This window comes from Equus asinus, chromosome 13, assembly GCF_041296235.1.
Source record: "Equus asinus isolate D_3611 breed Donkey chromosome 13, EquAss-T2T_v2, whole genome shotgun sequence".
NCBI classification, from domain to species: domain Eukaryota; kingdom Metazoa; phylum Chordata; class Mammalia; order Perissodactyla; family Equidae; genus Equus; species Equus asinus.
The window spans coordinates 50,008,983-50,035,122 of record NC_091802.1 but is presented as its reverse complement, the minus strand read 5'-3'; the positions used below and the strand labels follow the sequence as shown (position 1 = coordinate 50,035,122).

The 26,140-nt window shown below is 46.6% G+C and overlaps 1 protein-coding gene across 9 annotated transcripts in view; it reads right to left on the bottom strand.

The window, feature by feature from the left end:
- ARSG (arylsulfatase G) overlaps positions 1–26,140 on the bottom strand; it is a 109,361-nt gene that overhangs the window by 59,008 nt on the left and 24,213 nt on the right. For 6 of the 9 annotated variants that reach the window (XR_011493905.1, XM_044745613.2, XM_070483485.1 and 3 more), the window contains exon 1: positions 10,963–11,319. Coding sequence is in view for 7 of the 9 variants with exons in the window: in XM_044745613.2 (XP_044601548.1) it covers positions 10,963–11,180 (218 nt within the window). In the remaining 2 variants the exon portion in view is untranslated. Of the gene's footprint in view, positions 1–10,962; positions 11,320–11,435; positions 11,702–26,140 lie in introns of those variants that run through there. The other 3 variants (XM_044745612.2, XM_070483483.1, XM_070483486.1) reach the window with 2 other exon arrangements.

Below are 26,140 nucleotides of genomic sequence, written 5' to 3'. Positions count from 1 at the left end.
CTGCCCAGAATCCAAACCTGGAATTTTCTGAACCAGAAAGGGAGGAGTAGCTCTCTCTTTCCCCTTGACTCTCAAGCTATGAGGATATAACTCCAGAGGGCAGGGGTCACCTCTCCCATCATCGGGAGGAACTGAAAGCATGGGCCGGCTGCTCAGAAGCCCAGACAGAACAGGGCGTCTCCAAAGTTTAGTTCAGGAGCCAGAGCTCTGCCCCTTTGTGCTCAGGCTGCTTGAGTTGGGTTTCTGTGCCTACAACCAGAGTCCTGGCTATCACACTGCAGGTGAAACAGGATGGAGCCCAGACTATAACAGCAAACAAGATAAATCCCCGCTCTCAAGTCGCTCGTGGTTCACTAAGAGAGGTGGGTAATTCCCGTATGTGGAAGGGCTCCAAGAACAGTAAGCACAGGGTGTTCCGAGAGTGTACCAGGTAGGCGTCCATGTGCACTGGGAAGCAAGTGCTTCCCAAAAGCAGTTACACGTAAGCTGAGACCTAAAGTATAAATAGGCATTAACCTTATGTTTGTCTTATAATAATAAAAATAGCTATCATTTATCAAGTGGCTACCACCCAAATCATTTTACATATATCATTTCAAATCATCAGAATTCCCATTTTACAGATAAGGAAGGGGAGGCAGAGAGAGTTTAAGTAGCTTTCCCAAGGCCATGTGGCTGGTACGAGCGCGGATGTATCTTACTCTGTCAAATCACTGTGCCTTATGCAAGACTGTAGACCCCTACACCTAGGAAATGACAGAGCTCAGACTTGAACCCAGGCCTGCCCAACCGAAACCCCATGTTCTTCCCACTTTCCTTTCCATTTGAGAGAAGGCTCTCTGGAGCCAGGCCAATCACAGAGGGAACCATCTTAACTAGGTCACTGGTCTGAGGCTGGGGAGGTCCAGAGTCTCACTCTTGATGCTGCCAGCCCCGAGAGCCTGACTCACACCCACGAAAACCATGTGAGCTTGAGAGAGACGCAAGAATGCCCACTTCCCAACAGACTTCCCGGGACGGACACAGGAACCAGAGTGTCAGTGTGGTTAACGTGTTTTCTTCCTGTGCACGAATTACAGGGGAAATCAGAATCTGAAGTTTGCCTGGATGAGTGTGGAGTTAATGAATGCTAAGAAAAATTCAAATAGATCATAGAAAAAGTCCTTCAGTTTGCTACGCTTCGGGGACTTCTGTCCACTGTGCCTTGAGCTTTGTCAGCAGTCTAGGATGCTCCAAGGCTTCTGACCACCATTTCTTCTTCCCTGGTGCTGTGGACTGAATGTTTGTGTCCTCCCAAAAATGTATACATGTTGAAGCCCTAACCCCCAATGTGACAGTACTTGGAGGTGGGGCCTCAGGGAGGTGATTAGGTTAAGATGAGGTCACGAAGGTGGAGCGTCATAGGGTGCTCATAAGAAGAGGAGGAGACCAGAGCTCTCTCTCTCCTCTCCATGTGAGGACACAGGGAGCAGGTGGCCATCTGCCAGCCAGGAAGAGGGTCCTCAGAAGAACCTGACCATGCTGGCAACCTGATCTTGAACTCCCAGCCTCCAGAACTGTGAAAAATAAGTTTCTATTGTTCAAGCCACCCACTCTATTGTATTTGTTATAGCAAATACAATTTGTTATAACAAATACAACATAGCTGACTAATACACCCGGGCAGTGCCAAAAATACATTGCCTAAATACTATCCTTGCTTGCCTGTTTCTAACAACTGTCCTGAATGTGGTCTCTCCTTGAACATGTCATCCATCACCTTGGGAACAGCTCTAACGCATTTGTACAGCAAGATGAAGCTTCGAGTTCCATCCCAGACCACAGGTTCTATAAGGGTGGGGCTTAGAGATGCCACTCCAGCCCCAACCAGCCCCACACAGGGTGCCTTGGTGGGATGGAGCTGTTCCAGCCAAATGTGGTGAACGAACAAACAAGACATAAAGAGAGAGGCCCAGGTCATTTGATTGGAAAAAACACATTAGTCCACTTTTCACATAATCACTTAAGCTGATGCTTTTAGGGCTCAATTCCTTCCCCGTGGTGTGTTAAAGTTCATAGCTTAACTCTCAGAAACAAGCTCAGATCCTTGATTTCCAAGTCTTTGGAGAGCCCTGACTGTACCCCCTCCCCCCCAAAATAACCCAACAACCCCCCCACGCAGCCCGATAAATGGGCCCACACGTCACCTTCGCCCCTCTCCCTGCCTCTGCCTCCGTTTGGCAGGCACTAATTAATAAGCAATAAAATGGTCTTGCTGTTTGGAAAGCTTCTTTTGTTTTTCCCCAAATCTTTCTGGGCAGGCTCAGGCCAGTTCACCAACAGGGGTCCTAATTAAAGTCTGAAAATACATTCTACAGCAAAGCTGGAAATACAGATCCAGACATTACAGCCGCCTGTTAACAGGAAAATCGACGCAAACTAAGACACAGCCAGACAGAAACCAAAGCAACTTGCCATTGCATAAATTGCGTGTATTAGGATCAGGGAACGCTGGCGTTGGAAGCGCCACCGCGAAAGCCCTGGAGAGACATAACATGGCAAAGTTAAGTGCGTCCAACATTCATTTATAAGGAATTTTAAATAGATGATGAGGCCTTCTGTGGCAACTCTCTAAATTGCTATGTGACTGGAATAAAAATGATCTTTGCTCCATTCATAATTTAAAGGCTTGGAGGTAGAAACAGATTCTAAAAATCATTTGCTGCGGCCTCTGAGCACAGAGGGACCGGGGTGGGAGGTGAGAACTGGAAAAACGCTGAAGTAGGACTTAGAAAAAGCAGCTCAGCTCAGCCTCCAGGTTGCCTTCTGTTCAATGGGAAGACAGCTGAGTCATCCCTCAGAAGGTTGTTGAGTGGGATCATTGAGATAATGGATGTGCAGGCCCTCTGTCAACTACAAGCAAATGTGGCAGCAAGCAGTGAACTTGGCGTGTTTTGTTTACTCATTCACCCATTCATTCATTCATTCATCCATGCATCCATCCACTCACACTCCTGTTCTTTTCAAAAAAAAAGATTTCCGGCAGCTAAGCTTGGTATGATCCTTGGCAATTTCCCCTTTCCTCTTCACATTCTCGTTGTGGATGTGCGCACATTCACACTCAAGGAAGGACGCACATGAGTTACCCGACAAGACGCACACACGGGCATCTCGGTACCTCCTGGATCCGACACTTCTCCCATTGTCAACAACTCTGAGCCAAGCCATCCTGGAGTTCTGGCAATACCCTCCCTTCCCTCCCAGCCACCAGTGTGGGCCACCCCTAGTAAGCTGGAACAATCCATCTCAAATGCAGGTCGATGATTTCAGTGCTCAGGACCCCCACTGACTTCAGGATCAAGTCCAAACACTTGAGTATGCGCATGATGCCCTTTACCAACTGCTCCACCCATGGGTCCAGCCTCACACTCCCTATCCCAGCCATATTCAACCACCAGAATGCAAGCCAGCCCCAGGAGAGTGAGGGCTTTTCATCATTAGGGTCTCTTTGGAGCTATTCCCAGCACCTAGGACAGTGCCTGGAGGAGCCTCTGTGAATATTTATCAAGGGAATGGGTACCTTTCCATTCTGGGTCTTTATTCATACTCTTTCCTCCCCTTCATCTGGCTAATTCACGCTCATATTTAAGGTCTCAGCATTCGGGTCCTAACAGATAAGCTTTATGGAATACCTCTGGGCTTCACTCTGGAGAAATGGCCTTTCTCTTCCTGTGGTCTCACAGCACTGTCTCTAACTCTCCCTCCTCTGAGCTTTATCACCCAAAAGGTGAGAAGCCCAGCACAGACGTTCCCCGTTCTTGACTGCGACGACTGACCACGACTGACAACCGACAGTTCTGTAAGTAATGTGCTAATTCTATGCCTTAGGGTGTCAATTCAATTACATCCAACTCAGGTTACAAAAGCCCCAGGGGTGGGAGAGGCATCAGGAGTTCCCACTCTCCCAGCACACTCCCTTCTGCATTCTAAAAGCTGGCTTTCCTATCCTTATGCGTTACCAGGCTGTAAGTCTCTTCAAGGCAGTGCTGGCTGGGGTCCCCCAGCATTTGTCTCCTGACCTGCTCTTAGTAGAGATTCATTGCTGAATGACCGTAGTTGGGAGGCTTAAAAGGAGAATGAAGGAGAGGCACTGGATGGGCTATTTTGAACTTGTAGTTGCAAAGCAGGCTGACACCAAGGCCTCACTGGTTAATATTTCAGTTCCTTTTCTCTAAGATTGGCTGACATCTGGATCACGGTGTTCCTGCCTGTCCCCATCTATTAAACAGAGCCACGAGGATAAAACCTTCAGAACCTTTGTTTAAGCTTTACCTTGCTCCAGTTGGTAGATGGGCAGTACATGATTTTTATGTCTATCTGACCTACTTACCGAAGGACAAAGCTGTAAACCTGCCTGTCCCATGATGCTGAGAGCTTACAAGGCGAAGATAGGATGGGGTCCCCAAAGTGAACATCTCAGAGTCAATGGCGAAGGGCAAAGGACAAGAGGACTTCTCCCTCATGAGGGTCCTCAACTCTGAAACTGAACTACGGGGGGCGGTGGGAGGGATAAAGCTGGAAGGGGATTACATGGTGGGAGAAGCCTTTCTCTTGCTAATAGAAGTCTCGTTCAGGAAGTTCTTTTGGCCCTACTAGCTCTCACAGTGTCCCCAGACCTCATTACAACCCCCTGCAGATTTGAGTGCCAGCCTGGTTCTCATCCTCCTTCGGGTTACTGCAAAATCCCAAAGGTGGGGGCGATGGCTGAGAAAGTCCTGAGAGGTAACAGGGCAGATGAATTTTCGCAAAAAGCCAATTCTGAAAACAGAAATCACTCTAGATGTTTGACTGAACTGACAGCTCAATTCATTCCTCCCCAACGCCCTTTCTAGAAACAGCCTCAAGCCCCTGGGAGCCTCTGACCTTCCAGCGGTGAATATTGATCTTTGAGGCCTGGCTAAGCCACTGCCTATGACTCTCAGCAGGAGCACTGACTCGTCTCAAAATTAAATTGGGAGCAGAGAAGGAGTGAGGCAGGGAGGAAGAGAAACCAAGGTGCAAAGTTGACATATTGCAAGTCAATTTACGTAAGTAAACGTATTTACAACATACTGTCAACTTCATTTCTGAGCCAGCCAGGCAGACAATTTAAGTGAGCGGGCAGCATCTGGGTTTTGCTGGCTGAGACCACTTCCTTCTCACTATTACCAGTCATTCTCTTCTCCCCTCAGGACACAGGGTCATGATCCCTCAGGTGCTCAAAACTCCGTTTGGACATTCTAAGCCATTGTTTGAATCCAGCCACCCAGCCAGGAGGCGTACGCACATTACTTCTCAACCCGAGAATTTCAATAAATACGCTACTTGTTGATCACAGGTGAAACCAGCATTGGCCTTCCCTGGGTGTGCTGCAGACAAACCAAGCTAGTGTCGCATTATCAAGGTTATTCACCGGGTTCTCAGAGTGATTCAAACATTTCTCAGACTGCTGGCAATGCTGGAAGAGATGCCAACGAAATGCACTTGTTCTTTTCTCTTTTTGAAAGCAACGAGCAATTCATTCTTCTTTCCCATATTGTAAGGCAAGTTTTCTAATTGCTTGAGAAAGTTAAGTCTTAGTTGATTACTAAGTCCCTGGCATTTTCATTTAAATTCCAACATTTCAACTTTCTCCTGGTTATCATGTCGTTTTTAATCTTTCAAATGTTCAAGAGCACTGCCCAGCTCAGATTTGCACAGGACACCGGGAAACGACAGCCCACGAGGTCAAGGGCAAAACATGTTGGCTGCAAAGCTACTGACAAGGGCAGGGGCCTGGGCGCCTTGCACCACACACATACGCAGTCACGGAGCAACAGAGAGCCCCTGAGCCATGATGCCCTCTGATAGGCACAGGCTCGCTGCTTGCTGGGGGCTTTCACTTTTTTTTCACAAATAAATTGTTTGTCATTATTTTTAACATGGCGAATCTGTAAACTAGATAACCTGTCCCCCACCTGTTAGCGAGCTGACTATAACAGTAAAAACATTTCAATTCTCTCTGGGCCTCAGTTTCCCCCAAGCAGTATGTGGTGTGGATGCTCTTTGACCTGAGCTACTGTAAATGAACTCAAGGCTGTGGGGGTTCAGGCCACAATCCTTATTTTATCTCCATGGAAATGGAGTTTAAGAAGCCTAAAAAGGCACACCAAAATCGAGGCACTGAAAATTCTGCTTTTCTTCCTCCTTTTTTTCCTGAAACAATGATAACATCACAATTATGTTGTAAATGGTGCCCTTTTCGTCCACAGAAGTGGCAAATTGCATCTACCATAGGCAGGTTAAAGTGAAAACAGAGGGGCTGGCCCCGTGGCATGGTGGTTAAGTTCACGTGCTCCAGTCTGGTGGCCCAGGGTTCACAGGTTCAGATCCTGGGCATGGACCTACACACCACTCCTCAAGCCATGCTGTGGCAGGATCCCACAAAGAAGAACTAGAAGGACTTACAACTTGGAATATACAAGTATGTGCTGGGGTTTTGAGAAGAAAAAAAAAAGGGAAGATTGGCAACAGATGTTAGCTCAGGGCCAATCTTCCTCACCAAAAAAAAGAAGAAGAAGAAATTAAGAAAATGGAGTATGCCGGCAGGGAAGTAAGAGGGAAACGTTATACAAACATTTAAATGTGGCCTTGGGGACTTGGTCTAGGAATGAGCAGAATCAAGCTGAGTTCTACGGCCCAGCTTGGGGAAGGATGGGGGTCAGGGCACAGACTGTTGGAACATAAGCTGAATGAATCAGCATGGCCCTCCAGCCAGGGCAGGGGGACACGGTGGGGAGCAGGGCAGTGGAGCCAACGTTACAGCAGAGAATACGAGCTACACCTACCAAGCTCCAAAATGTGCCAGGGACTCTCCTACAGCCCGGCATGACTTAACTTATTTCCTCCTCAAAATGACACTGTGATGTAGGTGCCATTATTGTCCCATTTTAGAGATGAACAAACTGAGGCCCGGTGAAGTTTAGTGATGAGCCCAGTGTCCCAGAGCTAGCAAGTGACAGACCGGGGCAGCCTGGTTTCAGATCCCACACTGTGGTTAACGCGTCTGTGCATGTCCAAAAGGTTAGATCCAGGAGTCTAAATATGTGAGCAAACATTTTTTGAGCCCCTGCCATGTGCCAGGCTGGAGCATGAACAAGATAGATAAGGCTGCTCCTTGAAGGAGCTGACGTTCCAGTGTGACATGCAACAAAGAAGGAAACAAAGATCACTTCAACAGTGATAGAGGTCATGGAAAAAAAGCAGGAGAAAGGGTAAGAGACACGCATGGTGAAGGGAGGCAGTGCTGGAGAGAATGGTCAGGAAAGGCCTCCTGAAGGATGTGAATCTGAGTGGAGACCAGGAGGATGGGAAGGGACCAGCCGCTCGAATCCTGAGGGGAGAGCTTGCCCGTAAGAGGGAACAGTCAGTGCAAAGGCCCCGAGACAGGCAAAAGTGCTCGAGGAACAGAAATAAGCGTAATGTTGGGAGCCTGGGGAGGGGCTTGGAGATGGGGCTGGAGCGGGCAGGGTGAGATCGTGGGCACCTGCAACCTCAGCAACCGCACACCCTGGCTGCTCGAGCCTGCTGCCCAGTGGCTACATCTTTTCCATGATCAGCACCACATTTCTCAAAGTGCCTCTCGTCCCTGGACAGCACAGAAATCCTTTGTCAGCCCCAAAGGGAGGAAAAATGTTGCGACTCCAATCTCCTCTTCAACAGTCCCCACGGCAAAGCAGGCCCGGCCTTAGAGGAAACTCTTTGCTAATTCCTCTCTTCCTCCCAGCCCTTAATGATAAGGCTCTAGAAGGAGGGACTGCGGACGCGGCCACTCACTAACTCTGGGTGAGTTACTTCACCTTGATTTCCTCATCTGTGAAAGAAGGTAACCCGAGCCAAATGGGGCAATGCCAGAGCCGGCCCCATGCAAGCACTCAGCACAGGTTAGCTGTGGTGGCAGCTGTTGTGTTTGATTCAAATACAGGTGTCGGCCCAGGGCGCACGGTCCACGTAGAGATTAACAGGGATTTGTCCCTGGAAACCCACTCCTCCTTCCACGATTGATCATTTAGACCTTTCATAATGCAGAGTAGCCAATTCTCATTGACAATTCAAATGGATATCATTTCTAATAACAATAACAGAAATAGCCATAGCTAACATATGTCTGTCTCTACTGTGTGCCAGGCTCTGTGCTAACAGCTTACAAGGATTGCTTAACTCAACCCTCACAACATCCTATGATGTGAGAGGATAAATCTGTGTCGTGTTAGGCCCCTCAGTTTGTAGTAGCTGGTTGCAGCAGACCTAGGAAACTAACAAGCCAATAAAAAGAAGACGATACAAAAGACACTTTCTCAAGTCACCCTGAGACCCTGTTTGGCAATGAGTTCTCATCTGAAAGTCGCAGTTCCCCACTGGCCATGAGTAGGCAGTGGGAGAAGCCAGCGATGAATCAATCCGTGGCCTCACAGGAAGCTGGCTTTCCTGTCAACAAAGCACAAAGTGAAAAGCTGTCGACCTCGGGCCAGAGGGCCGTCCACCTGGCCCCTGTCACAAGGCTCAGATGGAAAGAATATTTTCATAAAGAGGAGAAAAAAGCAGGAGAGGCCACCAAACTGTGTTGGCATCTGGTCCCCGAGATGCCCTTTCTGCTCAGGTTGAGAGCGCGCTGGTGGGGGCAGCCCAAAGAGGAATGTCCAGGCCTCGCAAAATCTCGGTTTAAATAATGGGCCAGATATTTCCCCACAAAGTCACTCGACACTAAAAGCAGAAGATCCTAAGCATTTGGCAATCCAGTTCCCTTTGAGGATCTGGTAAATGCCGTGGATGAACTCTCTACCTAGAGAAAATGTCTCCGTGCAAACGTCGGAGTGACATTTCAGGGCATCCTGAACTCCTACAGCCCACTTATTGATGAACAAATATTTACCAAATGCCTACTATGCGCCAGGCACCGTGCTGCATGCTAGGAACATAAAGGAGGAGTAATAGACAAGGCATTTTCCTTCCTGAAGCCCAGAGCTAAAAGTGAGGTATATGAATTTTCTGTGGCTGCCACAACCAGTTACCACAAACAGGGTGACTTAAAATGACAGAAATTGATTTTCTCACAGTTTCAGAGGCGAGAAGTCTGAAATCGAGATATCGGCAGGGCTGGTTCCTGGAGGCTCAAAGGAGAATCTGGTCCAGGCCTCTCTCCCAGCTTCTTGTGGTTGCTGGCAATCCTTGGTGGTCTTGGCCTACAGACGCTTCACTCCACTCTCTGCCTCCATCTTCACATCACCTGCTCCCTTGTGCGTTTCTGTGTCCTCTCCTCTTCTTATGAGGACACTAGTCATTGGATTTAGGACCCACCCTCAATAGATTATGATATCGAGATCCGGAACCAATCACATTGGCAAAGACCCTGTTTCCAAATAAGGTCACGTTCTGAGGTTCCAAGTGGACGTGAATTTGGTGGGGACGCTAGTCAACTCAACACAGGTGGTCAGATGGTTCAACAATAACCAGGCAGAGCAGCAAGGGCAAGAGCAGAGGACACCTGACGCGTCTGAGACAGCTTTCCTGAGGACTTCATGTGGAATTGGGACCCAAAAGATGAGTAGAAACTAACCAAACAGAGGAAGTGGAAAGTGCACCTGGAAGAAGTAGGTCCGCAGGTGAGGCCCAGGCTCAGGGAGGCAACCAGTGCAGAGGGCTGCAAGACGGAAGGGGCGGTGCAAGGAGCCAGTGAGGAGAACGGGCTGGTCTTGTAAGCTGCTACCCGGAGTTTGGATTTTATCCTTAGGCTCACAACCTACCTTTGAAGGACTGGAAGCAGAGGAGTGTTTCTAGAAAGTTCCCCCTGGCTGAGGTGAGGAGGATGGACTGGAGTGGGTTAGACCAGATGTAGGGAACCCAAGGGCCCCTATCTCAGGAGAAAGCTCCCAGCTTGAGGAGACAAGTGGCTGAAACTCTGTGGAGATGCCCCATGCGCTGTCCTAACCAGCTAGGCGAATGACTCCCATGAGCCTAAGGGAGGAGTTTAACCCAGTGCAGGTGGGATCAGAGCAGGCCGGTCCAATGAACGTTAGCCCAGAAGTCTGAAAGCTCTGACACCTGTTCTCTGTCCAATGGGGAAAGGGGCTCAGCGTTTAAACAAAAACAATTTATTGGGGGCTGGCCAGTGGCGCAGTGGTTAAGTTCACACGTTCCACTTCAGCAGCCCGGGGTTCACCGGTTCGGATCCCAGGTGCGGACATGGCACCACTTGTCCAGCCATGCTATGGTAGGCGTCCCACATACAAAATAGAGGAAGATGTGCACGGATGTTAGCTCAGGGCCAGTCTTCCTCAGCAAAAAGAGGAGGATTGGCAGTGGATGTTAGCTCAGGGCTAATCTTCCTCAAAAAAAAAAAAAAAAAACCAAGAAAACCCAATTTATCAACACTTTGACCCGTTCAGATGCACACTTCTCACCCTTTGCTGTGCCTTCAAGGTAAATGTGCCTAAATGGATCAATAAGTCTCGTCTGCTCACACATAAGTGCTCTTGCTTTCGTGTGCTTCCCTGACTCGCAGTTGTTCTTCAAAGGTCACCTTCTGCCTTGAACACCCAGGCTGGGTTCCCCACTCCAAAAATTCCTGCCGCAGGCTCAGGTACTAGATTGGAATTTTTATTTGCCTTTTAACCTGTCTCCTCTACCAGACAATAAGTACCTTAAGGGCAAGGATTTTTATCTTGTTTGCCTCTGTATTCTCAGCTCCTAACACACACACACAATAAGTCTTACCAAAGGTATGGATGGATGGATGGGTAGATGAATTTCTTCATGATGCTGTACTGGCTTCAAACTGAGTAATCGATTAATTAAATCAACATGGACCCATCAATTGCTCTTTCAGTGCCTTACACTCTCCATCCCCCCAGACGAGGCAGGGTAAGCCATGCAAAGAGGTGCTGGCTTGGTATCCTCAAGACTCACCTCATTCCTTCTGCAGCCATCTTATCAAGGTTGACAGTGTCCTTCGTTTCTGCCCAGTTTGCTCCCAGGTCACCCCATCCCATGTCATCTGCCAAAATGATGACGAAATTTGGCTTCTGGCCTCTTGTTTCTCCACTGAAGCAAAAATCCACAAGAGGATAAAGACATCCCAAGAAACTCACCCCCGCCAACAAAACCTTTAGAAAAAGCCAGCCCATCGTGGTAAGGGGAGGATTGGGACTGTGTGGAGTGATGGCAGGCCACAGCTAGAGACTTCTCGGACAGCTCACTTTCAATGCCGGGAGTCTCTTGAGAGCAGTAGTAGAGTTTGCAAGAGGATACTGGTGGTGGTGGCAGGGGTGGTGGTGGTGATGCCTATAGGGTTGGTGAGGGCTACAGAAATAGGGCCCCCATCTGGAATCCTAATTCAAAAGAGTCAGGAAATTTGCAGCCCCGAATTTGGCTTTCCTCACCGCAGCTCCGTAAGAAGACTGGCTGTGCACAGCAAGGAGACATCGGTGTCAACAACTGCTCCTTGGCCACTTAGAAAATGACCCCTCTGTGCTCAGGGATGTTAAAGCCAGAGCACCAGCCTTGCATCTGTTCAGGACTCCAGCTGGCGAGTGCAGGACAAATCCTCACATGTGCAGAGCACCTGGATGTTCTAGAAGCCGCAGTCAGCCCCGAATGAGTTTCTGAGTTCCAGATGGTTAAGGGCTTCACGTTTCTCTAAGATTTCCTAAAAGAACAAAAATTGACAAGAAAACAGAGTTAAAACTGCCAGTGCAGCTGTGTTTTACTCAGTAGCTTAGGAAATAATCACTTTTCCATGCCAACGCATATTTTCCTTCTTATTCGAATATTTAACTGGCTCATCAGTTTCTCCACCTGAGAAATAGTGATGCCAATAATATTTGCAGTGGACCTATAATCACAGGGTTGGAAGTGACCTTGGAGACGATGATGCTCAACCCACTCACAATATAGATGAGGATACGGAGGTCAAGTGTTGTGGAGGGAGTAAGGGCCAGCACCCAACTCTGTGAAATCCCAGCACTCCCCACTCCCACCGCACCATGCTTCTCTGACTCACAAGAAATTCCTAAATTAACTGTGACCTTATCAAATCCAATGAGGATTCTAGAAGAAAGGGTGAGACCCTTGCTGCTAAGACATCAGTGAGACCCATGCTTCCTTTATAACAGTCATGCTGTAAACTCACATTTCTATATAAAATCTGCAACAGAAATTAATTTGGGGAAAAAAGGAAATGCAAGAAAAAAAGCTAATGGTAGAATCTAGGTGAAGATTCTATGGGAGTTCACTGTAGAACCCTTGCAATTTTGCTATATGATTGAAATGTTTCCAAATAAAATGTTAGAAAAAATTTTTAATGGAAATATGTCCCTTTACATCTTGACGATGTAATGTTTAATACAAAAATCTGACGACACTCTCAATCAGGGCTTCTCACACTTGATGTACATATGAATCAGCCGGAGGTTTTATTAAGATGCAGATTCAGTAGGTAAGGCTGGGGCCTGGAACCTGTATGTCTTTCTTTCTTTTTTTTTTAAATTTTTTTAGAATTTATTGTTCTTTTTTCTCCCCAAAGCCCCCCGGTTAATAGTTGTGTATTTTTAGTTGTGGGTCCTTCTAGTTGTGCCATGTGGGATGCCGCCTCAACATGGCCTAATGAGCAGTGCCATGTCTGCCCCCAGGATCCGAACCAGTGCATGAACTTAACCACTCTGCCATGGGGCCAGTCCCGGGACCTGTATTTCTAACAAGCTCCTTGGTGAGGCCTAGACTGCTAGTTCTTGGACCACACTTTGAGTAGTAAGATGCTTAGAAAACAAAACATCATGATTCTGGACCTAGAGGAAAACTAACCTAACTGGAAATGATTAACCTAACTGATGCTTAACCCAAATGGAGATGATTCAGCTTCAGTGGATAAACAAGAAAGCAATAAATCTGGTTGAGTTTTGAAAGACAGGAATTAAAGGTTATGCTTTCAACTGCAAGCTGCAAATGGAAACCATAGAATAGAACCATATTACCCTGAGTTCACTTAACAGCCCTAAATTTACAAAGTTAGTAAGGAGACACAGATTTGAAATTCTGGACCAAATAAAAACTTCAGTTGAACACCCAACCCATGGAGAGGATTCAAGGAGAACCAATTTGTAATTTATGAAGATGCTACCAGGGTTGGGGGTATGACAGATGCTATTTCCAGTTGTGTATTCCTGCCCTTGAGGAAGGAATGCACAGCTGACAAAGTCAGCCAGCCAACCTAAAGGCCAACCCCAGTGGATGGGGGTGGTTGGAGGTATGTAAATTCTGGAAGACCTAGATAAACTCAAAAGGATGGGCAGATACGTACTTAATCAAAATAAAAGGAAGTCCAAGTAAACAGTCATGGTCCTCTGGAGGCCAATGAATCAATTGTTCAGAAATGCAAATTCTTCCGTTTTCCAAAAGGAGAGTTATTATTTCAAACTCAATTAGATTCAACTGGTATTTGTTGATCTTGAGGCCCAAAAGACTTCTCTTTTTCTAGAAGAAAGAACCCTTGCACTAGGAGGGTGCCTAACAAACACTTGTTGACCTGCTGTTTGATTCCAAACCTCATTCTACTGGCTTCTGACCATGAGCAACAACCACAGGAGGCTTTTCTTCTTAAAGCTACTTAGTTTGGAACACTAGAGTAGCCCCATTCTTCATCCATAACCTATTTTGGAAAGACCCAACACAAAAGATTTCAGGGAAAAAAATTCACTTAAGAAAGAAGCTAAAATTAAGGTGGGAACATAAATAAACAGATTGTTTTTCTTAAGAGTTCCATGATAAAACATTTCTTTGAGGATTTGCAAAGAGAATCATTAATACTTAAATGATTCATAGACTGGAAATAAGCTAATTTTAGCTAGTACACCATCGCATTATCCTTCACGCCCACACCGCCAGGGAGACGTTTAGTCCTTTCCCCGTTCAGTTTTTTTAACTAAAAGGAAAAGGCAAGCCAGACATTCAAAGAAGGGACTCCAAGCCATGGACTTTGATTAAGATCAAGGCTGACATGGAAAACAGTATGGAGGTTCCTCAAAAAATTAAAAATAGAATGATCATATGATTCAGCAATTCCACTTCTAGGTGTTTATCGAAAGGAAATGAAATCAGTATCTTGAAGAGATATCTGTGCTGCTGTGTTTATTGCAGCATTATTCACAACAGCCAAGATATGGAATTAAACTAAATGTCCATCAATGGATGAACAGATAAAGAAAATGTGCTGTTATATAATATATATAAGCAATGCCATATTATTCAGCCTTTAAAAAGAAGGAAATTAGGGCTGGCCCCATGGCCGAGTGGTTGGGTTCGCGCGCTCCACTTCAGAGGCCCAGGGTTTCACTGGTTCAGATCTTGGGTGTGGACATGGCACCACTCATCAAGCCACACTGAGGCGGCATCCCATATGCCACAACTAGAAGGATGCACAACTGAAAAAAAATATACAACTATGCACTGGGGGCTTTGGGGAGAAAAAAGAAAAAAAATCTTAAAAAAAATAAAATAAAAGAAGGGAATCAGGGCTGGCCCTGTGGCTGAGTGGTTAAGTTCGTGCACTCCACTTTGGCAGCCTGGGGTTCACTGGTTCGGATCCTGGGCAAGGCCCTACACACTGCTCATCAAGCCATGCTGTGGTGACATCCCACATAGAAGAACTAGAAGGACCTACAACTAGGATATACAACTATGTACTGGAGCTTCGAGGAGGAAAACAAAAAACTAGGAAGATTGGCAACAGATGTTAGCTCAGGGTCAATCTTCCTCATCAAAAAAGCAAAAAAAAAAACAGGAAATCCTGTCATTTCCAACAACATGGATGAAACTGGAGGACATGCTGCTAAGTGAAATAAGCCAGGCACAGAAATACAAATACTGCATGATCTCACTTATATGTGGAATCTTAAAAAGTTGAATGTATAGAAGCAGAAAGTAGAACGGCCTTTGCCAGGGGCTGAGGGGTAAAGGAAATGGGGAGATGTTTGTCAAAGGATAGAAACTTTCGGTTCTGCAGTATGAATAACTTCTGGAGATCAAATGTCCAGCATGGCGACTATAGTTAGTAATACTGTATCACATCCTTGCAATTTGCTAAGAGAGTAGATCTTAAATGTCCTCACCACAAAAAAATTAAAAAGGTAACTACGTGAAATAATGGATGTGTTCACCACTGGGGCAATCGCTTTACAATGTATATGTATGTCAAAACATCACACTGTACACAGTACATATATACAATTTTTAATCGTTGATTATACGTCAATAAAGCTGGGGGGGGATTTTTTAAAAGATCCAAGCTGAGACTCAGAGTTCAGTCCCTTATCTGAGGTTGCTTTCCAACTTTTTCAGTGCACACCTCCCTCCCCGTCTCAGAAGGGAGAGTAGACACAGGAAGGAGCACTCCTCTGGGCTGAGGAAGAAAGGCGGAACCTTTGGCAAATACAGCATTCACCCATCCTTCCACTGGGGTGGAAGGTACCTGACCACCCTATTCAATAAACCCCACGAGGAAGGCTCGTCTGTCCCATCCGAGCAGAACCCACTGGGATAGACCCTTGCTGAGCACAAGCATGAACCAGCGCCCATGTCTCAGGGCTCCTCGGGCAGCAGGAGCGAGAAGGTTTCGTTGCATATCAGATTTAGCACTGATTCATGTCCATTTCTACGACCCCTGTTTCAAAGCAGGGCTGCTGGGTCTATCAAAGTGTGAGCTCCCTTCAGGTTCCGGGCTTGCTGCTAGGTCAAGGCCCTCCTAAGCAGCGAAGTGACCAAGAGAGAGGTTGCCAGCCAGAAGGGCTGAGAAGTGGATGGAACGAGGCAACCTGAAGATGCTCTTTGTGGTGTCTGGAGTCCATCACCTGACTCTGGCTCCCCGTGGGCCTCCCTGTGGCCAAGCAGCCTCAGAGAGCCTTGAAAACAGCTGAAATAACAAGAAGGTCGGCAGACCTTTCTGGCAGAGGGCTCTGTCGGTTTTCCAGAGACAAAGCTTCTGATGAGCTGAGGCCAAAAAAGACAAAGGCGCAGGGGAGCATGATCTCTGGTCGCAGAGCACTGTTGTTCCACCCGCCAAGTCAGAACACGGCCGCGGCGCTGGCTGGGGCCAGCAGGCACACGCAGCTGCCAGGAGGGGCCCGGGGTGCCAGCTGCCCACGTGCAGTCTGAAATGATTCCCCCAGGCCTTGTCATCCACCCAGCAAGCGTGGACTGAGTGACAGGTCTCCATCTAGGCACCGTGCACACAGCAGAGAGTGAAACCCCAAGACCCCTGTCCTCACGCTGCTTCCGTTCCCGTGAGGGGAAGAAAGGAAATGAGTAAAATAAAATTCCAGGGGAAAATCAGATCAGGAAGGAGATGGAGGGTGTGGGGGCGAGCAGGGGCAGAGTTAAAGAAGGTCAGAGACAACCTGGCTGAGCAGGTGATCTTTCTCTAAGACCTGCAGGAGGGAAGGGAGGAAGCTCGGCAGCTGTCGGAAGTGGTGTCTGAAAGGTGTGGCCTGCAGAGAAGCCAGCAAGGGCAATGGGGCCGGCTCACATGAGGGGCAGCAAAGATGCCACTGTAGACACAGTGCAGTGAGGGAGGGCGAGGATTAGGTGGAGTCAAGAGGAAGACAGGCTTTCACCGAGCAAGAAGGGAGGTTAGAGAAGGCTTTGAGCCAGAGCAGCAAGTTCTGACTCCGGTGGTAAGAGAATCTCTCCAGCTGCTCTGTAGAGACTTCACAAGTGTACTGCAGGGTGGCAGGTAAGAGAAGAAGCGGAGGAGTTAGGAGTCCATTGCATCAGCCCAGGTGAGTCCAGGTGAGAGACAGCGCTAGGGTGAGGCAAGCCAAGCGCCTGGGGCACGAAATTTGAGGGTGTGGCACTCCCTCTCAGGCACCCATCCAGCAGTCCCACGACTGACGGCGGGCACCTCCTTAAAATTTTGCCGCACCCTAATCCAGGCCCAAGTGAAGAGGAGAATCCAGTTACCGTGGCAGCCAGGACAAATGGTTATGTGGGTTATTTAATGCCTGTGTGTAATAAACATCCTTGTGCCCCTTTCTTTGCCCCTAGACCCAAACATACCAGTTTGGGGCTGGCCCAACTCAGAAAGATTGCTTCCTCAGAGTGCACCTGGGGGCCCTCAGTCTTAGCTCAACAGAGAATGCAAAGGAAATCTTTTTTTTCCTATTATATTCTTTTCTTTTAGTTTTATTGACATATAATTGACATACAGCACTGTGTAAGTTTAAGGTGTACAGGATAATGACTTGACTTACACATGTTGTGAAATGATTACCACAATAAGTTTAGTTAACATCCATCATTTCATATAAGTACAAGAAAAGAAAAGAAGAAAACGAGTTTTTCCTTGTGATGAGAACTTTCAGGATCTACTCTCTTAGCAACTTCCAAATACACCATCCAGCAGTGTTAGCTATAGTCGTCACGTTGTACATTACATCCCTAGTCCTTACCTGTCTTATAACTGGAGCAAAGGAAATCTTTGCTTGAATGCCTCTATCCAAGCTGGGAAAGCAATTCCACCTAGATAATTAAAATGCTTCTTCTTTTTTTTTTTTTTAAAGCTTAAAGACCTCAAGCCAGACCCTGTTGTTGGGAATACCATTTCTGTGAACCCAACAATGCCAGGAAACTCATCCACGGGGGGCATATGACATCCTGCCTGGCTTTAGGCTGGAACCACCTGTTGGGACTGTCACAGAAGGAAGCCATGTGGCAGGAGCCAATTTGGGAGGGCAGAGGTGGCATCATGCCATGTCTCTGAAAACGCGGTAGCCCTGAGGAAATTGTATGCGGGTCCTTGAACACAGGTCAGAAAAACAGAGAGAGTGGTCGGGCCTCTGAATAACATCCTTTCTCTAAAATTCTGTCCTCCACTTGAGAAGAAAAATCCTGAGGGGTGTGGTCAAGTGGAAAGGGCTCAAGGTCAGTTACCCGAAATCCACTCCCTGAAACCCTGTTTGCCAAATTTTTAAGGACTTTTTACCAAGTGGTATTTACTTATTATTTATTAACCATTTTATTATGGGAGTTGTCAAACACACAGAAGTTGAGAAACTCACGCCTAGCTACCCAAAATCTAGATTCAACGATTATGAACATACGGCCAGTCGGGTTTCATCTGTCTCTCTCCTGCCTCCCTTCCCCTCCTCCTCCATGAACGCTGGATTATCCTGAAGCAAACCTCAGATAGCACGTCATTTCATCCATACACACTTCTATCCGGTTCTCTAAAAGTTAAGAATTCTTTTTAAATGTAACTACAATTCTATTAATAAGCCCCTTTTAAAATTAACAATAATTTGTTAGCATCATCAAAAATCCAATCCGTGCGTAAATGTCTTCCCTCGTCTCATCAATGGTTCTTTTACAGTTGGTTTGTTCTGATCAGGATCCAAATGCCACCACACATTGAATTTGATTCTTCTCTCTCTTCTCTTTTCACTTATAAGTTCCTCCTCTCTCTTCCCTACAATCTATTTGTAAATAAATTTGGTTGTTTGTCCTATAAAATTATTCAAATTTTGCATCTGATTGATTGTACCCCATGGTGTCATTTAAAATGCTCCGTGGACCCTAGTCTTCCCTGTGAACTGGTTTGCAGATCTAGAGGTGAGACCAGATTCAGGCGCGATTTTTTGGCAGGCCCACTTTACACATCCTATCTTTCTCCCTGTCATGTTAAGATTGATCAGTGGTTCATGTGTCAAAGTTTCTTCTCTTTTTTTTGGTGAGGAAGATTCCCCTGAGTAACATCTGTTGTCAATCTTCCTCTTTTTGCTTGAGGAAGACTGGCCTTGAGCTAACATCTGTACTAATCTTCCTCTACTTTATATGTGGGACGCTGCCACAGCATGGCTTGACAAAGTGTGTAGGTCTATGCCTGGGATCCAAACTGGCAAACCCTGAGCCGCTAAAGTGGAGCACAAGAACTTAACTACTACGCCACCAGGCTGGCCCCAAAAGTTTCACTGTTTTCTGGTCATTTTTGCATGAGAATAGGGAACTTTCTATTAAATTCGACATGCTATCTTTCCTATTTTTGCAGATTGACCCTTTCCCGGGATCAGTTCCACCTCTACAATGAAATACGTTAGATTCTGTTATGCACCGCATGTTGCATCCTCCCAAAATCCATAGGGTGAAGCCCGAAGTCCCAATGTGATGGTGTTTGAGAAGGGGCCTTTGGGAGGTCATTAGGGTTGGATGAGGTCCTGAGGGTGGGGCCCTCGTGATGGGATTAGTGCCCTTATAAGAGGAGAAAGGAGCAGATTTGTTCTCTCTCTTACAAGAGAAGACACAGCAAGAAGGCGACGGTCTGCAAGCCAGGACGTGAGTTCTCACCGGGAACCAAATCCGCCAGCATGTTGACCTTGGAGTCCCCAGCCTCCAGGACTGTGGGAAATAAAGTCCTGTTGCTTAAGCCACGTACTTTATGGTATGTTACGGCAGCCCAAGCCAACTGAGACAGATTGCAGCTAAGTTTTACCTGAGAAACTCTGAGGCCGAGGCAGAGGCAGAAGTAGGGGTAAGACCAAAACTTGGGGGAAAAAATGCTTAGTCTAGTGAAGCGGTTACTTGGCAAATTTGCCTTTTGGGGATGTGTTAACCTGTTTCTCCAGAAGAAGCTGTGTCCAGGATTCAGCATAATCATTCCCTAGCTGCGTGGCCTTGGATAAGTTACTGAATCTCTCTGTGCCTCAGTTTCCCCACTGACCTGGACTATAGAGCCACAGTAAACTTCCTCCACCCCAAACACAATGTGAGAATGAAATAACCCAACACACGTCTGCTCTCACTAAGTGCTCAGAAATGTCGGCTATTGTTATTCCACCTCTTGAGAGTTTAGAAGATAAAGAGATAACAAATATGAGAACACTTTGAAAAAGAACTAGGCAAGCCCAAAGCGTTACTAAAATTAATATTAAGCAAAACTGCTCTGAGTGTAGATGGTGAAATCCGGGCTCCCTGTAGTTATTGGCTGAGTCTTTGTCACAACTGTCAGTCAGCTTGCTCTGCTGTTAGATTCTGAACCCAGGAGAAGCTACCAACACCATGGTCATGAACAACACCAAAGGAAAGTGAAGAGTCACTCTGATTTGCATTTCCAAAGCTCCAAACTATAGGTCCTTGTCACACAACTCCATGGCTGTCTGTGTCATTTGGGCTAAACCTGAGCCAAGTCTCTCTGCCTGGGCAGACTCTGGCAATAGCTGGAATGGTCCTTGGAGTACATTGCCTACCGGTAAATCTGGTTTTGGATGATATAACAGTATGAGGTCAAGTCAAGATGTAGGCTGGGTGCGAGGAAAATCCCCCTTTGCTGACGCTAACTGAAAGCGGGAATTACATTTCAATATCGGATATATCCAAAAGGACTATTTGTCCATGATACTAGGTAAGGTGCTCCAGCAAGTCACAATTCTACGATGTCAATTCCATAAGGGCTGGGACAAATATCTGTTTTATGTATTGCATAATCCCGGTACCTAGCCCAGAGGGTGTTGAATCAGTATTTGCTGGCTGGGTGCATCCAACATCAACAACTATGGCCAAGCCTGCTCTGCCCCACCCTGAAAGCTCAGCTTCACCTCCTCACTTCCCTAAGCTCAGATGACTTTTCTAAGTTCTCCTTCCTCCAGGATTCTCACTTGTAAAAGTATACTTGTTGAAATGCTTCTGAACTAGACAGTAAACACTCTGAGAGGAGGGACCACATCCTCTGGGGTGTGGTTTTGTGGCCTGAGAAATGCTCACAAATGCTCATGAGTGAGCTGTGATGAGCAGAGGCTGCCCGGGTAGAGGAGCAGTGGGTGTGGGATGGAGGGATGGACGCCCCCACGCCCAGTCCCGCCATACACCCCTACTAAGCAGTCGGGCTCACCTAAGGAGGCCAGAGCCCTCCGCTGACCACCACAGGGCAGGGTCCCTCCTTGCCTCCACAACACAGTCCAGTAGCACCCTTCTACCTTCTTTGCATCATCCCCCAGCCATCTGGACATGTTTGAATGTTCTGGTCCTAAAGGGTTAAAACAGGAGCTTAACACCATATATTATCCCAGGAAGCCGCAGGACAGGCTGGGCATGTTGAGACAAGATGGAGAAAGCCAGCATCTCCCTTTAGGCAAGAAATGTAGCAGGAAAGCAGGTTTTTAGTCCCCGGCCTTGAGGAACATGGCGGGTGAAGCAACTTCAACAATTATCCAAAGAAAGCCTAATTTAACCGGGGTCAAACCCAGTGGTCCCATCCCCAGCACTTTCTAACATTTCCACTTAGATTTTGTGACCCAAAACTGTGTCACAAAATTTACTCCTGAAACCAATGTGATTAAAATCACTTTGTTTTGAGAATTTTAATTTCTGTTTTCCTGTTTTTAGGACTCTTGCAATAGGCTTCAGATATTTATAGAGGCCTCCTCAAGCTGATGTTTTCTCTTTCTTTACTTTTTTTAAGTAATAAGAGAATGACAAAGCTCCAGGAGCAGCAAACTATGAAGACTGAGAAGTCTACAAATACCAGTGTTGAAATCAAATAAAACTTTCTCCAGAGTGAATGATACACACCCAGTGATATACATCATCAACATTGCACTGATAGTAACCAGGCAGGCAGAAGTCAGATAACCAAGGCTCCTGCCGCCATGGATTGGGAGGTGACTTCTCTGTCCCCAAATTTGGCATGCTCTCCCTTGCCTCCTGCCATCTTCTCATGCTGTTCACCCCTGCCCAATCCCCCTTGCCAGTCCTTGCAAGGTCTTTCTGCCGGTTATATGCCTCACTGATTTCCATCCTCTTCAATCCCCCAGCCAAGAATCACGGGGCCTCATCGGGAGCCAAGCACAGCACTAAGCTGCTAAGCCCCTTACACACGTTAATCAGTTAACCTAGCAGCACAGCAGGGAGCTCCCCCAAGCAGCAGCAACCCTATGCGGTCGGTGTTATTATTATTACCCTCCCCCCTCTTCTTGGAGGAGCAGACTGAGGTAGAGAGAGGTTAAATAACTTGCCCAAGGTGACATAGCTAGTGAGGGCAGAGCTGAGATGCGAGGTGAGGCTCCAGAGCCCACGCTCACGTGCGTCTTACATTTACAGCATTTTACCTCGTACCTCTCCATTTTACCTCCCCTACCTGGCCTTGCACGGTCCACTATGGTGACTCTTGAGTTTGTTTTATCTCCCCAGAACTGAACCCATGACAGCAGGGACCACATCTTTCTTGGCCTCATATTAATATGGACCATACTCAGTGGCCTACAAATTGTTTTGCTTGGGTATCCCATAAGGGGATTTGGAAAAACAATAAACCTCATCCGTATCAGTCAGCTCAGGCTGCCATAACAGAATACCATAGACTGGGTGGCCTCAACAAGAGAAATTTCTTTTTTCACAGGTCTGGTGGCTGCAAGTCTGAGATCGGGCTGCCAGGACGGTTGGGTCCTGGTGAGGGAGTTCTTCCTGGCTCGCAGACAGCTGCCTTCTCGCTGTGCGTCCACATGCCATTCCTCGGTGTGTGTGCTCAGAGAGACAGAGATTTCTGTCTTCCTCTTCTTATAAGGGCACTAATCTCACCATGAGAGCCCCACCCTTAGGGCTTAATCCAACTCTAATTCCTCCCAAGGGCCCCATCTCCAAATACTATCACACGGGGGTTAGGGTTTCAACACATGAGTTTGGGGGTGGGGGGTGGGGCACAGACGTTCGGTTCATACCACCCTCACACAGTTTGGAGTTATCGTCAATGTTTATCATAACTTTAAATTAGTTGCCAAAGATATCATTTCAATTGAATCTGTAAATGTAGACTTTTATAATAAAACTATTAAACCACTCTTTTTAATATATACAATGTAATGTAAACACCAGAACAATTTGAAAACCACCATCATTCCTTTAAAAATTACGTGAGAACATTTCTCATTAAGTCAGAAATTTTCTATCATTTTTTTCAAAACTGTATTTCCATTCTATCTCAATACAATATATTTTTATGTTCAAAAGTACTTAGTTAGCTTGCCCCATTTCTCTGAAATACAGATTTTGCATATAAATTGAAATTTAATTTTTTACATTCTACTCCAAGCGTGAAAAAAATATCCCTTCTAGATTGAGTTACTATCACAATTATTATTCTAAGTGATAATTTATAATCAAACAAATATATTATAAATTTTGACAAGTTATTATTAAGCAGACGATAATTTTACTGCACAAGCATCTTTAACAAGATGGACGGGAAGGATGACTTGAAGAAGAGAAGTGTGACTTAAAGAGTCATACTGACTTGAAGAAAGGCAGTTTCCTTGACATCAATAGTTCGATATTCCCCCGGAGACATTTTAGCCGGAGCAGAGCACCCTGCTGAGGTCCCGGTTCTGATTAAGTGGGAACGGGCCACCTGTACAGGGCTAATGACGCACCAGGGCCGCAGCACCCTGGGTTCTCAGACAGATCTGCTTTAGGAAAGAGCTGGGTTCTGAAAACTGATTCCTCTAAAATGATCTGTGCCTTCAAGCCCTTGGGCAAATCTTCAAATTCCTCCAGGAGCATGCATTCCCATTTGAAGGGCCCTGCTTTCCTTCAAACTGTCAAATGTAGGGGTTGGGGGAACCTTCACGAACCACAAGATCAACTCAGCACATCTACCTGGAATATCAGTATTCCTGGATGGAAAAGCCTGTGAGGTTCTCCGCCGTCTGGAGAAGCAGATATTGAAGTTTTAAAGCAAGAATTTGCTTCAATCAGATACACGTGGGTCACCCAGCACACAGGCCCTCAGATGAGATAATGGATGGGTGGTGCAGACACAGGAAGGGGGAGTGTGGGTAGGAGGGAAATCAAGGCCCTCAGTAGAAGCCCCACCAAATGCTCCCCCTCTTCACTGGCTGCTCAGAAGACCCAGCCCCTAAAAGCAGCCTTGCTCCTCTCTGAGCTCCAGACAAGATTCCTTTCAATCTACTTACCCCAAGTTGAAGTTCTCACGGGCTGGTAAATGCAGTGAGCTTATTTGCAAGCCAGGGTCATATCTGCCTAGCAACCCAACGTGAAGACTAGAAGGACTCTAAATGTTGACAGAGAACAAGCAGGCCAACTTTGTACAAAGGAATCTGTTCTCATGCAAATGACCCTGAGCAAGATGGCTAGAAAAGAGAAAGCAGTGGGGATAGCTCTCAGGAGCCAATTTATTTCCCGAGAAGATGCTGAGGGACTTTTTAAGGGCATCATTATCGCCTTGCCCACCGTAAATGAAGGGCCGGAGGGCTCTGCTGACATGGGTTGCAACAGACACAACAGAAGAGGCTAAGAGGCGAGCTGAACCCTTGACTTAATTTCCAGATTTTTCTGGTTCTGTACTCCAGACTCCAAAGGTTCTTTTGTTCGGATTTAGAAGTAAACAGAGTTAGTTTTGTTGGGGGGGGGGGTTGATTAGCATGGTAATACTGTGCTCTCCCTCTCTTTGCTTTCCCTGGAGGAGTGAAAACAGCAGGGGTTTTCACGCTTCGTCTGACTAAGATTGAAGGAACAAGGTAGAGCCAGCCTCTAACCAGGGCGGGCAAGAGTCATCGGTCTGTGGCTGGTAAGGCTGGGCAGAGGTTGGATTTCCAGTCACCTCGCTGTTATCCAAACACAGGTGGCAAATGTCATCTGTGGATGAGCTCTGGTTGCAAAAACGGTCAGTGTGTCCATAAACGTTGTGAAACCTCCGGTGAATACCTCCAGTGCTCTGTGCCTCAACTTTTCTTGTCTGCAAAATGGGGATGAGTGTCAACTGCAGAAGGTTGCTGATGGGCTTAAAATTAGATCATACGTATGACACTTAATACGGTGTTGGAAACGAAGCAAATATGCAAAAAATTAATAATAGGTACAATTATTATTAATAAAAATATTATTATTATTATTATTATTACTGTTACAGTTATGCCCCCTCCCAACAGCCAGTGGTTTCACTTGGTCAAATACTCACACGTGACTTTCCCAATCATTCATTCACCTCCAGCGCTTCTGGTATTATTTATCTAATTTTTATTTATCTAATTTTTAAAATCAAACCGCTGAAGCACTAAGATCTTTCATGACTTGCTTAGAGTCATAAATGACAGTTATAAATGGTGGGCTGCACCCCTAGGTTCTCAAGCAAGACTCAACACAGTAAATGCTGCGTCGAATTAAGTATGACATTTCCATGCTGAGTGCAGTGACAGGTCCTAATGCACTGTAAGATCCTCAATAACAGAGATTAACTTACAGTCAGTCCTGTTTTAGCACTGCTTTTATTGTAGTATTAAAATCAGTTTCTAAAGATCATTACCTGCGGAATCTTCGAAGAACAACTCCAGAAAGGATCGCTTGCAAGGTGTGCTGGAGTCAGCAGTGGGACTTGGTAAGCCATAAATAATAATAACAATAAGACCTAATGGGTCCTGAGGGCTTACCATACGCCAGTCACTTTGATCTGAAGTTTACAGGCATCTAAATTAAATCTTTCAGTTCTGGGAATGCCACCATTGTCCCCATTTTACAGTTTGGGGAACTGACGCTCTAAGATGTGACTCCGACAAGGTTGCAAAGCTACTCAGTGGCCCCTGGCTGTACTGTACTGGCCGTAACGGCGGTGTACCCCAACACACCTGCTCCCACCTAACCCACGCTGGAGCTTGTTAACAGCACAGGGCGGCATTTAACTCAGCGGACCCTATCCCAAAATCATGAGAGAAATCAGGCAGCGAGCAAGGAGGGATTTTTATTAAAATTCAGATCGCCGGTTCCTCCCGGTGGCGACCCTCCGTGCACACACTCCCAAACTAGGCTCTCTTGAGTTTCTCACGTTAGAACCACATTCTCCAAACCCCAATTGCAGGGAGCAGCCGGTGCCAAAGCTGGGAGAGGAATTTGGAGAATAAGGCCTTTGCTTTCGAGCAGGTCCCAAATTGGCCCCGGGGATGTGAGGTGGAGACCAGGAAGCCAAGCCTGCGCCCCCGTGGGCTCCAAAATGCCTGGGATCCGGCACACTGCTTTGTCCCCAGGATGAGCTCTTAACCGAGGTTTCTCGTGAATCCTGTGCTGAGTCAACAGTGACCCTGGGGTCGAGGACTTAGGGATG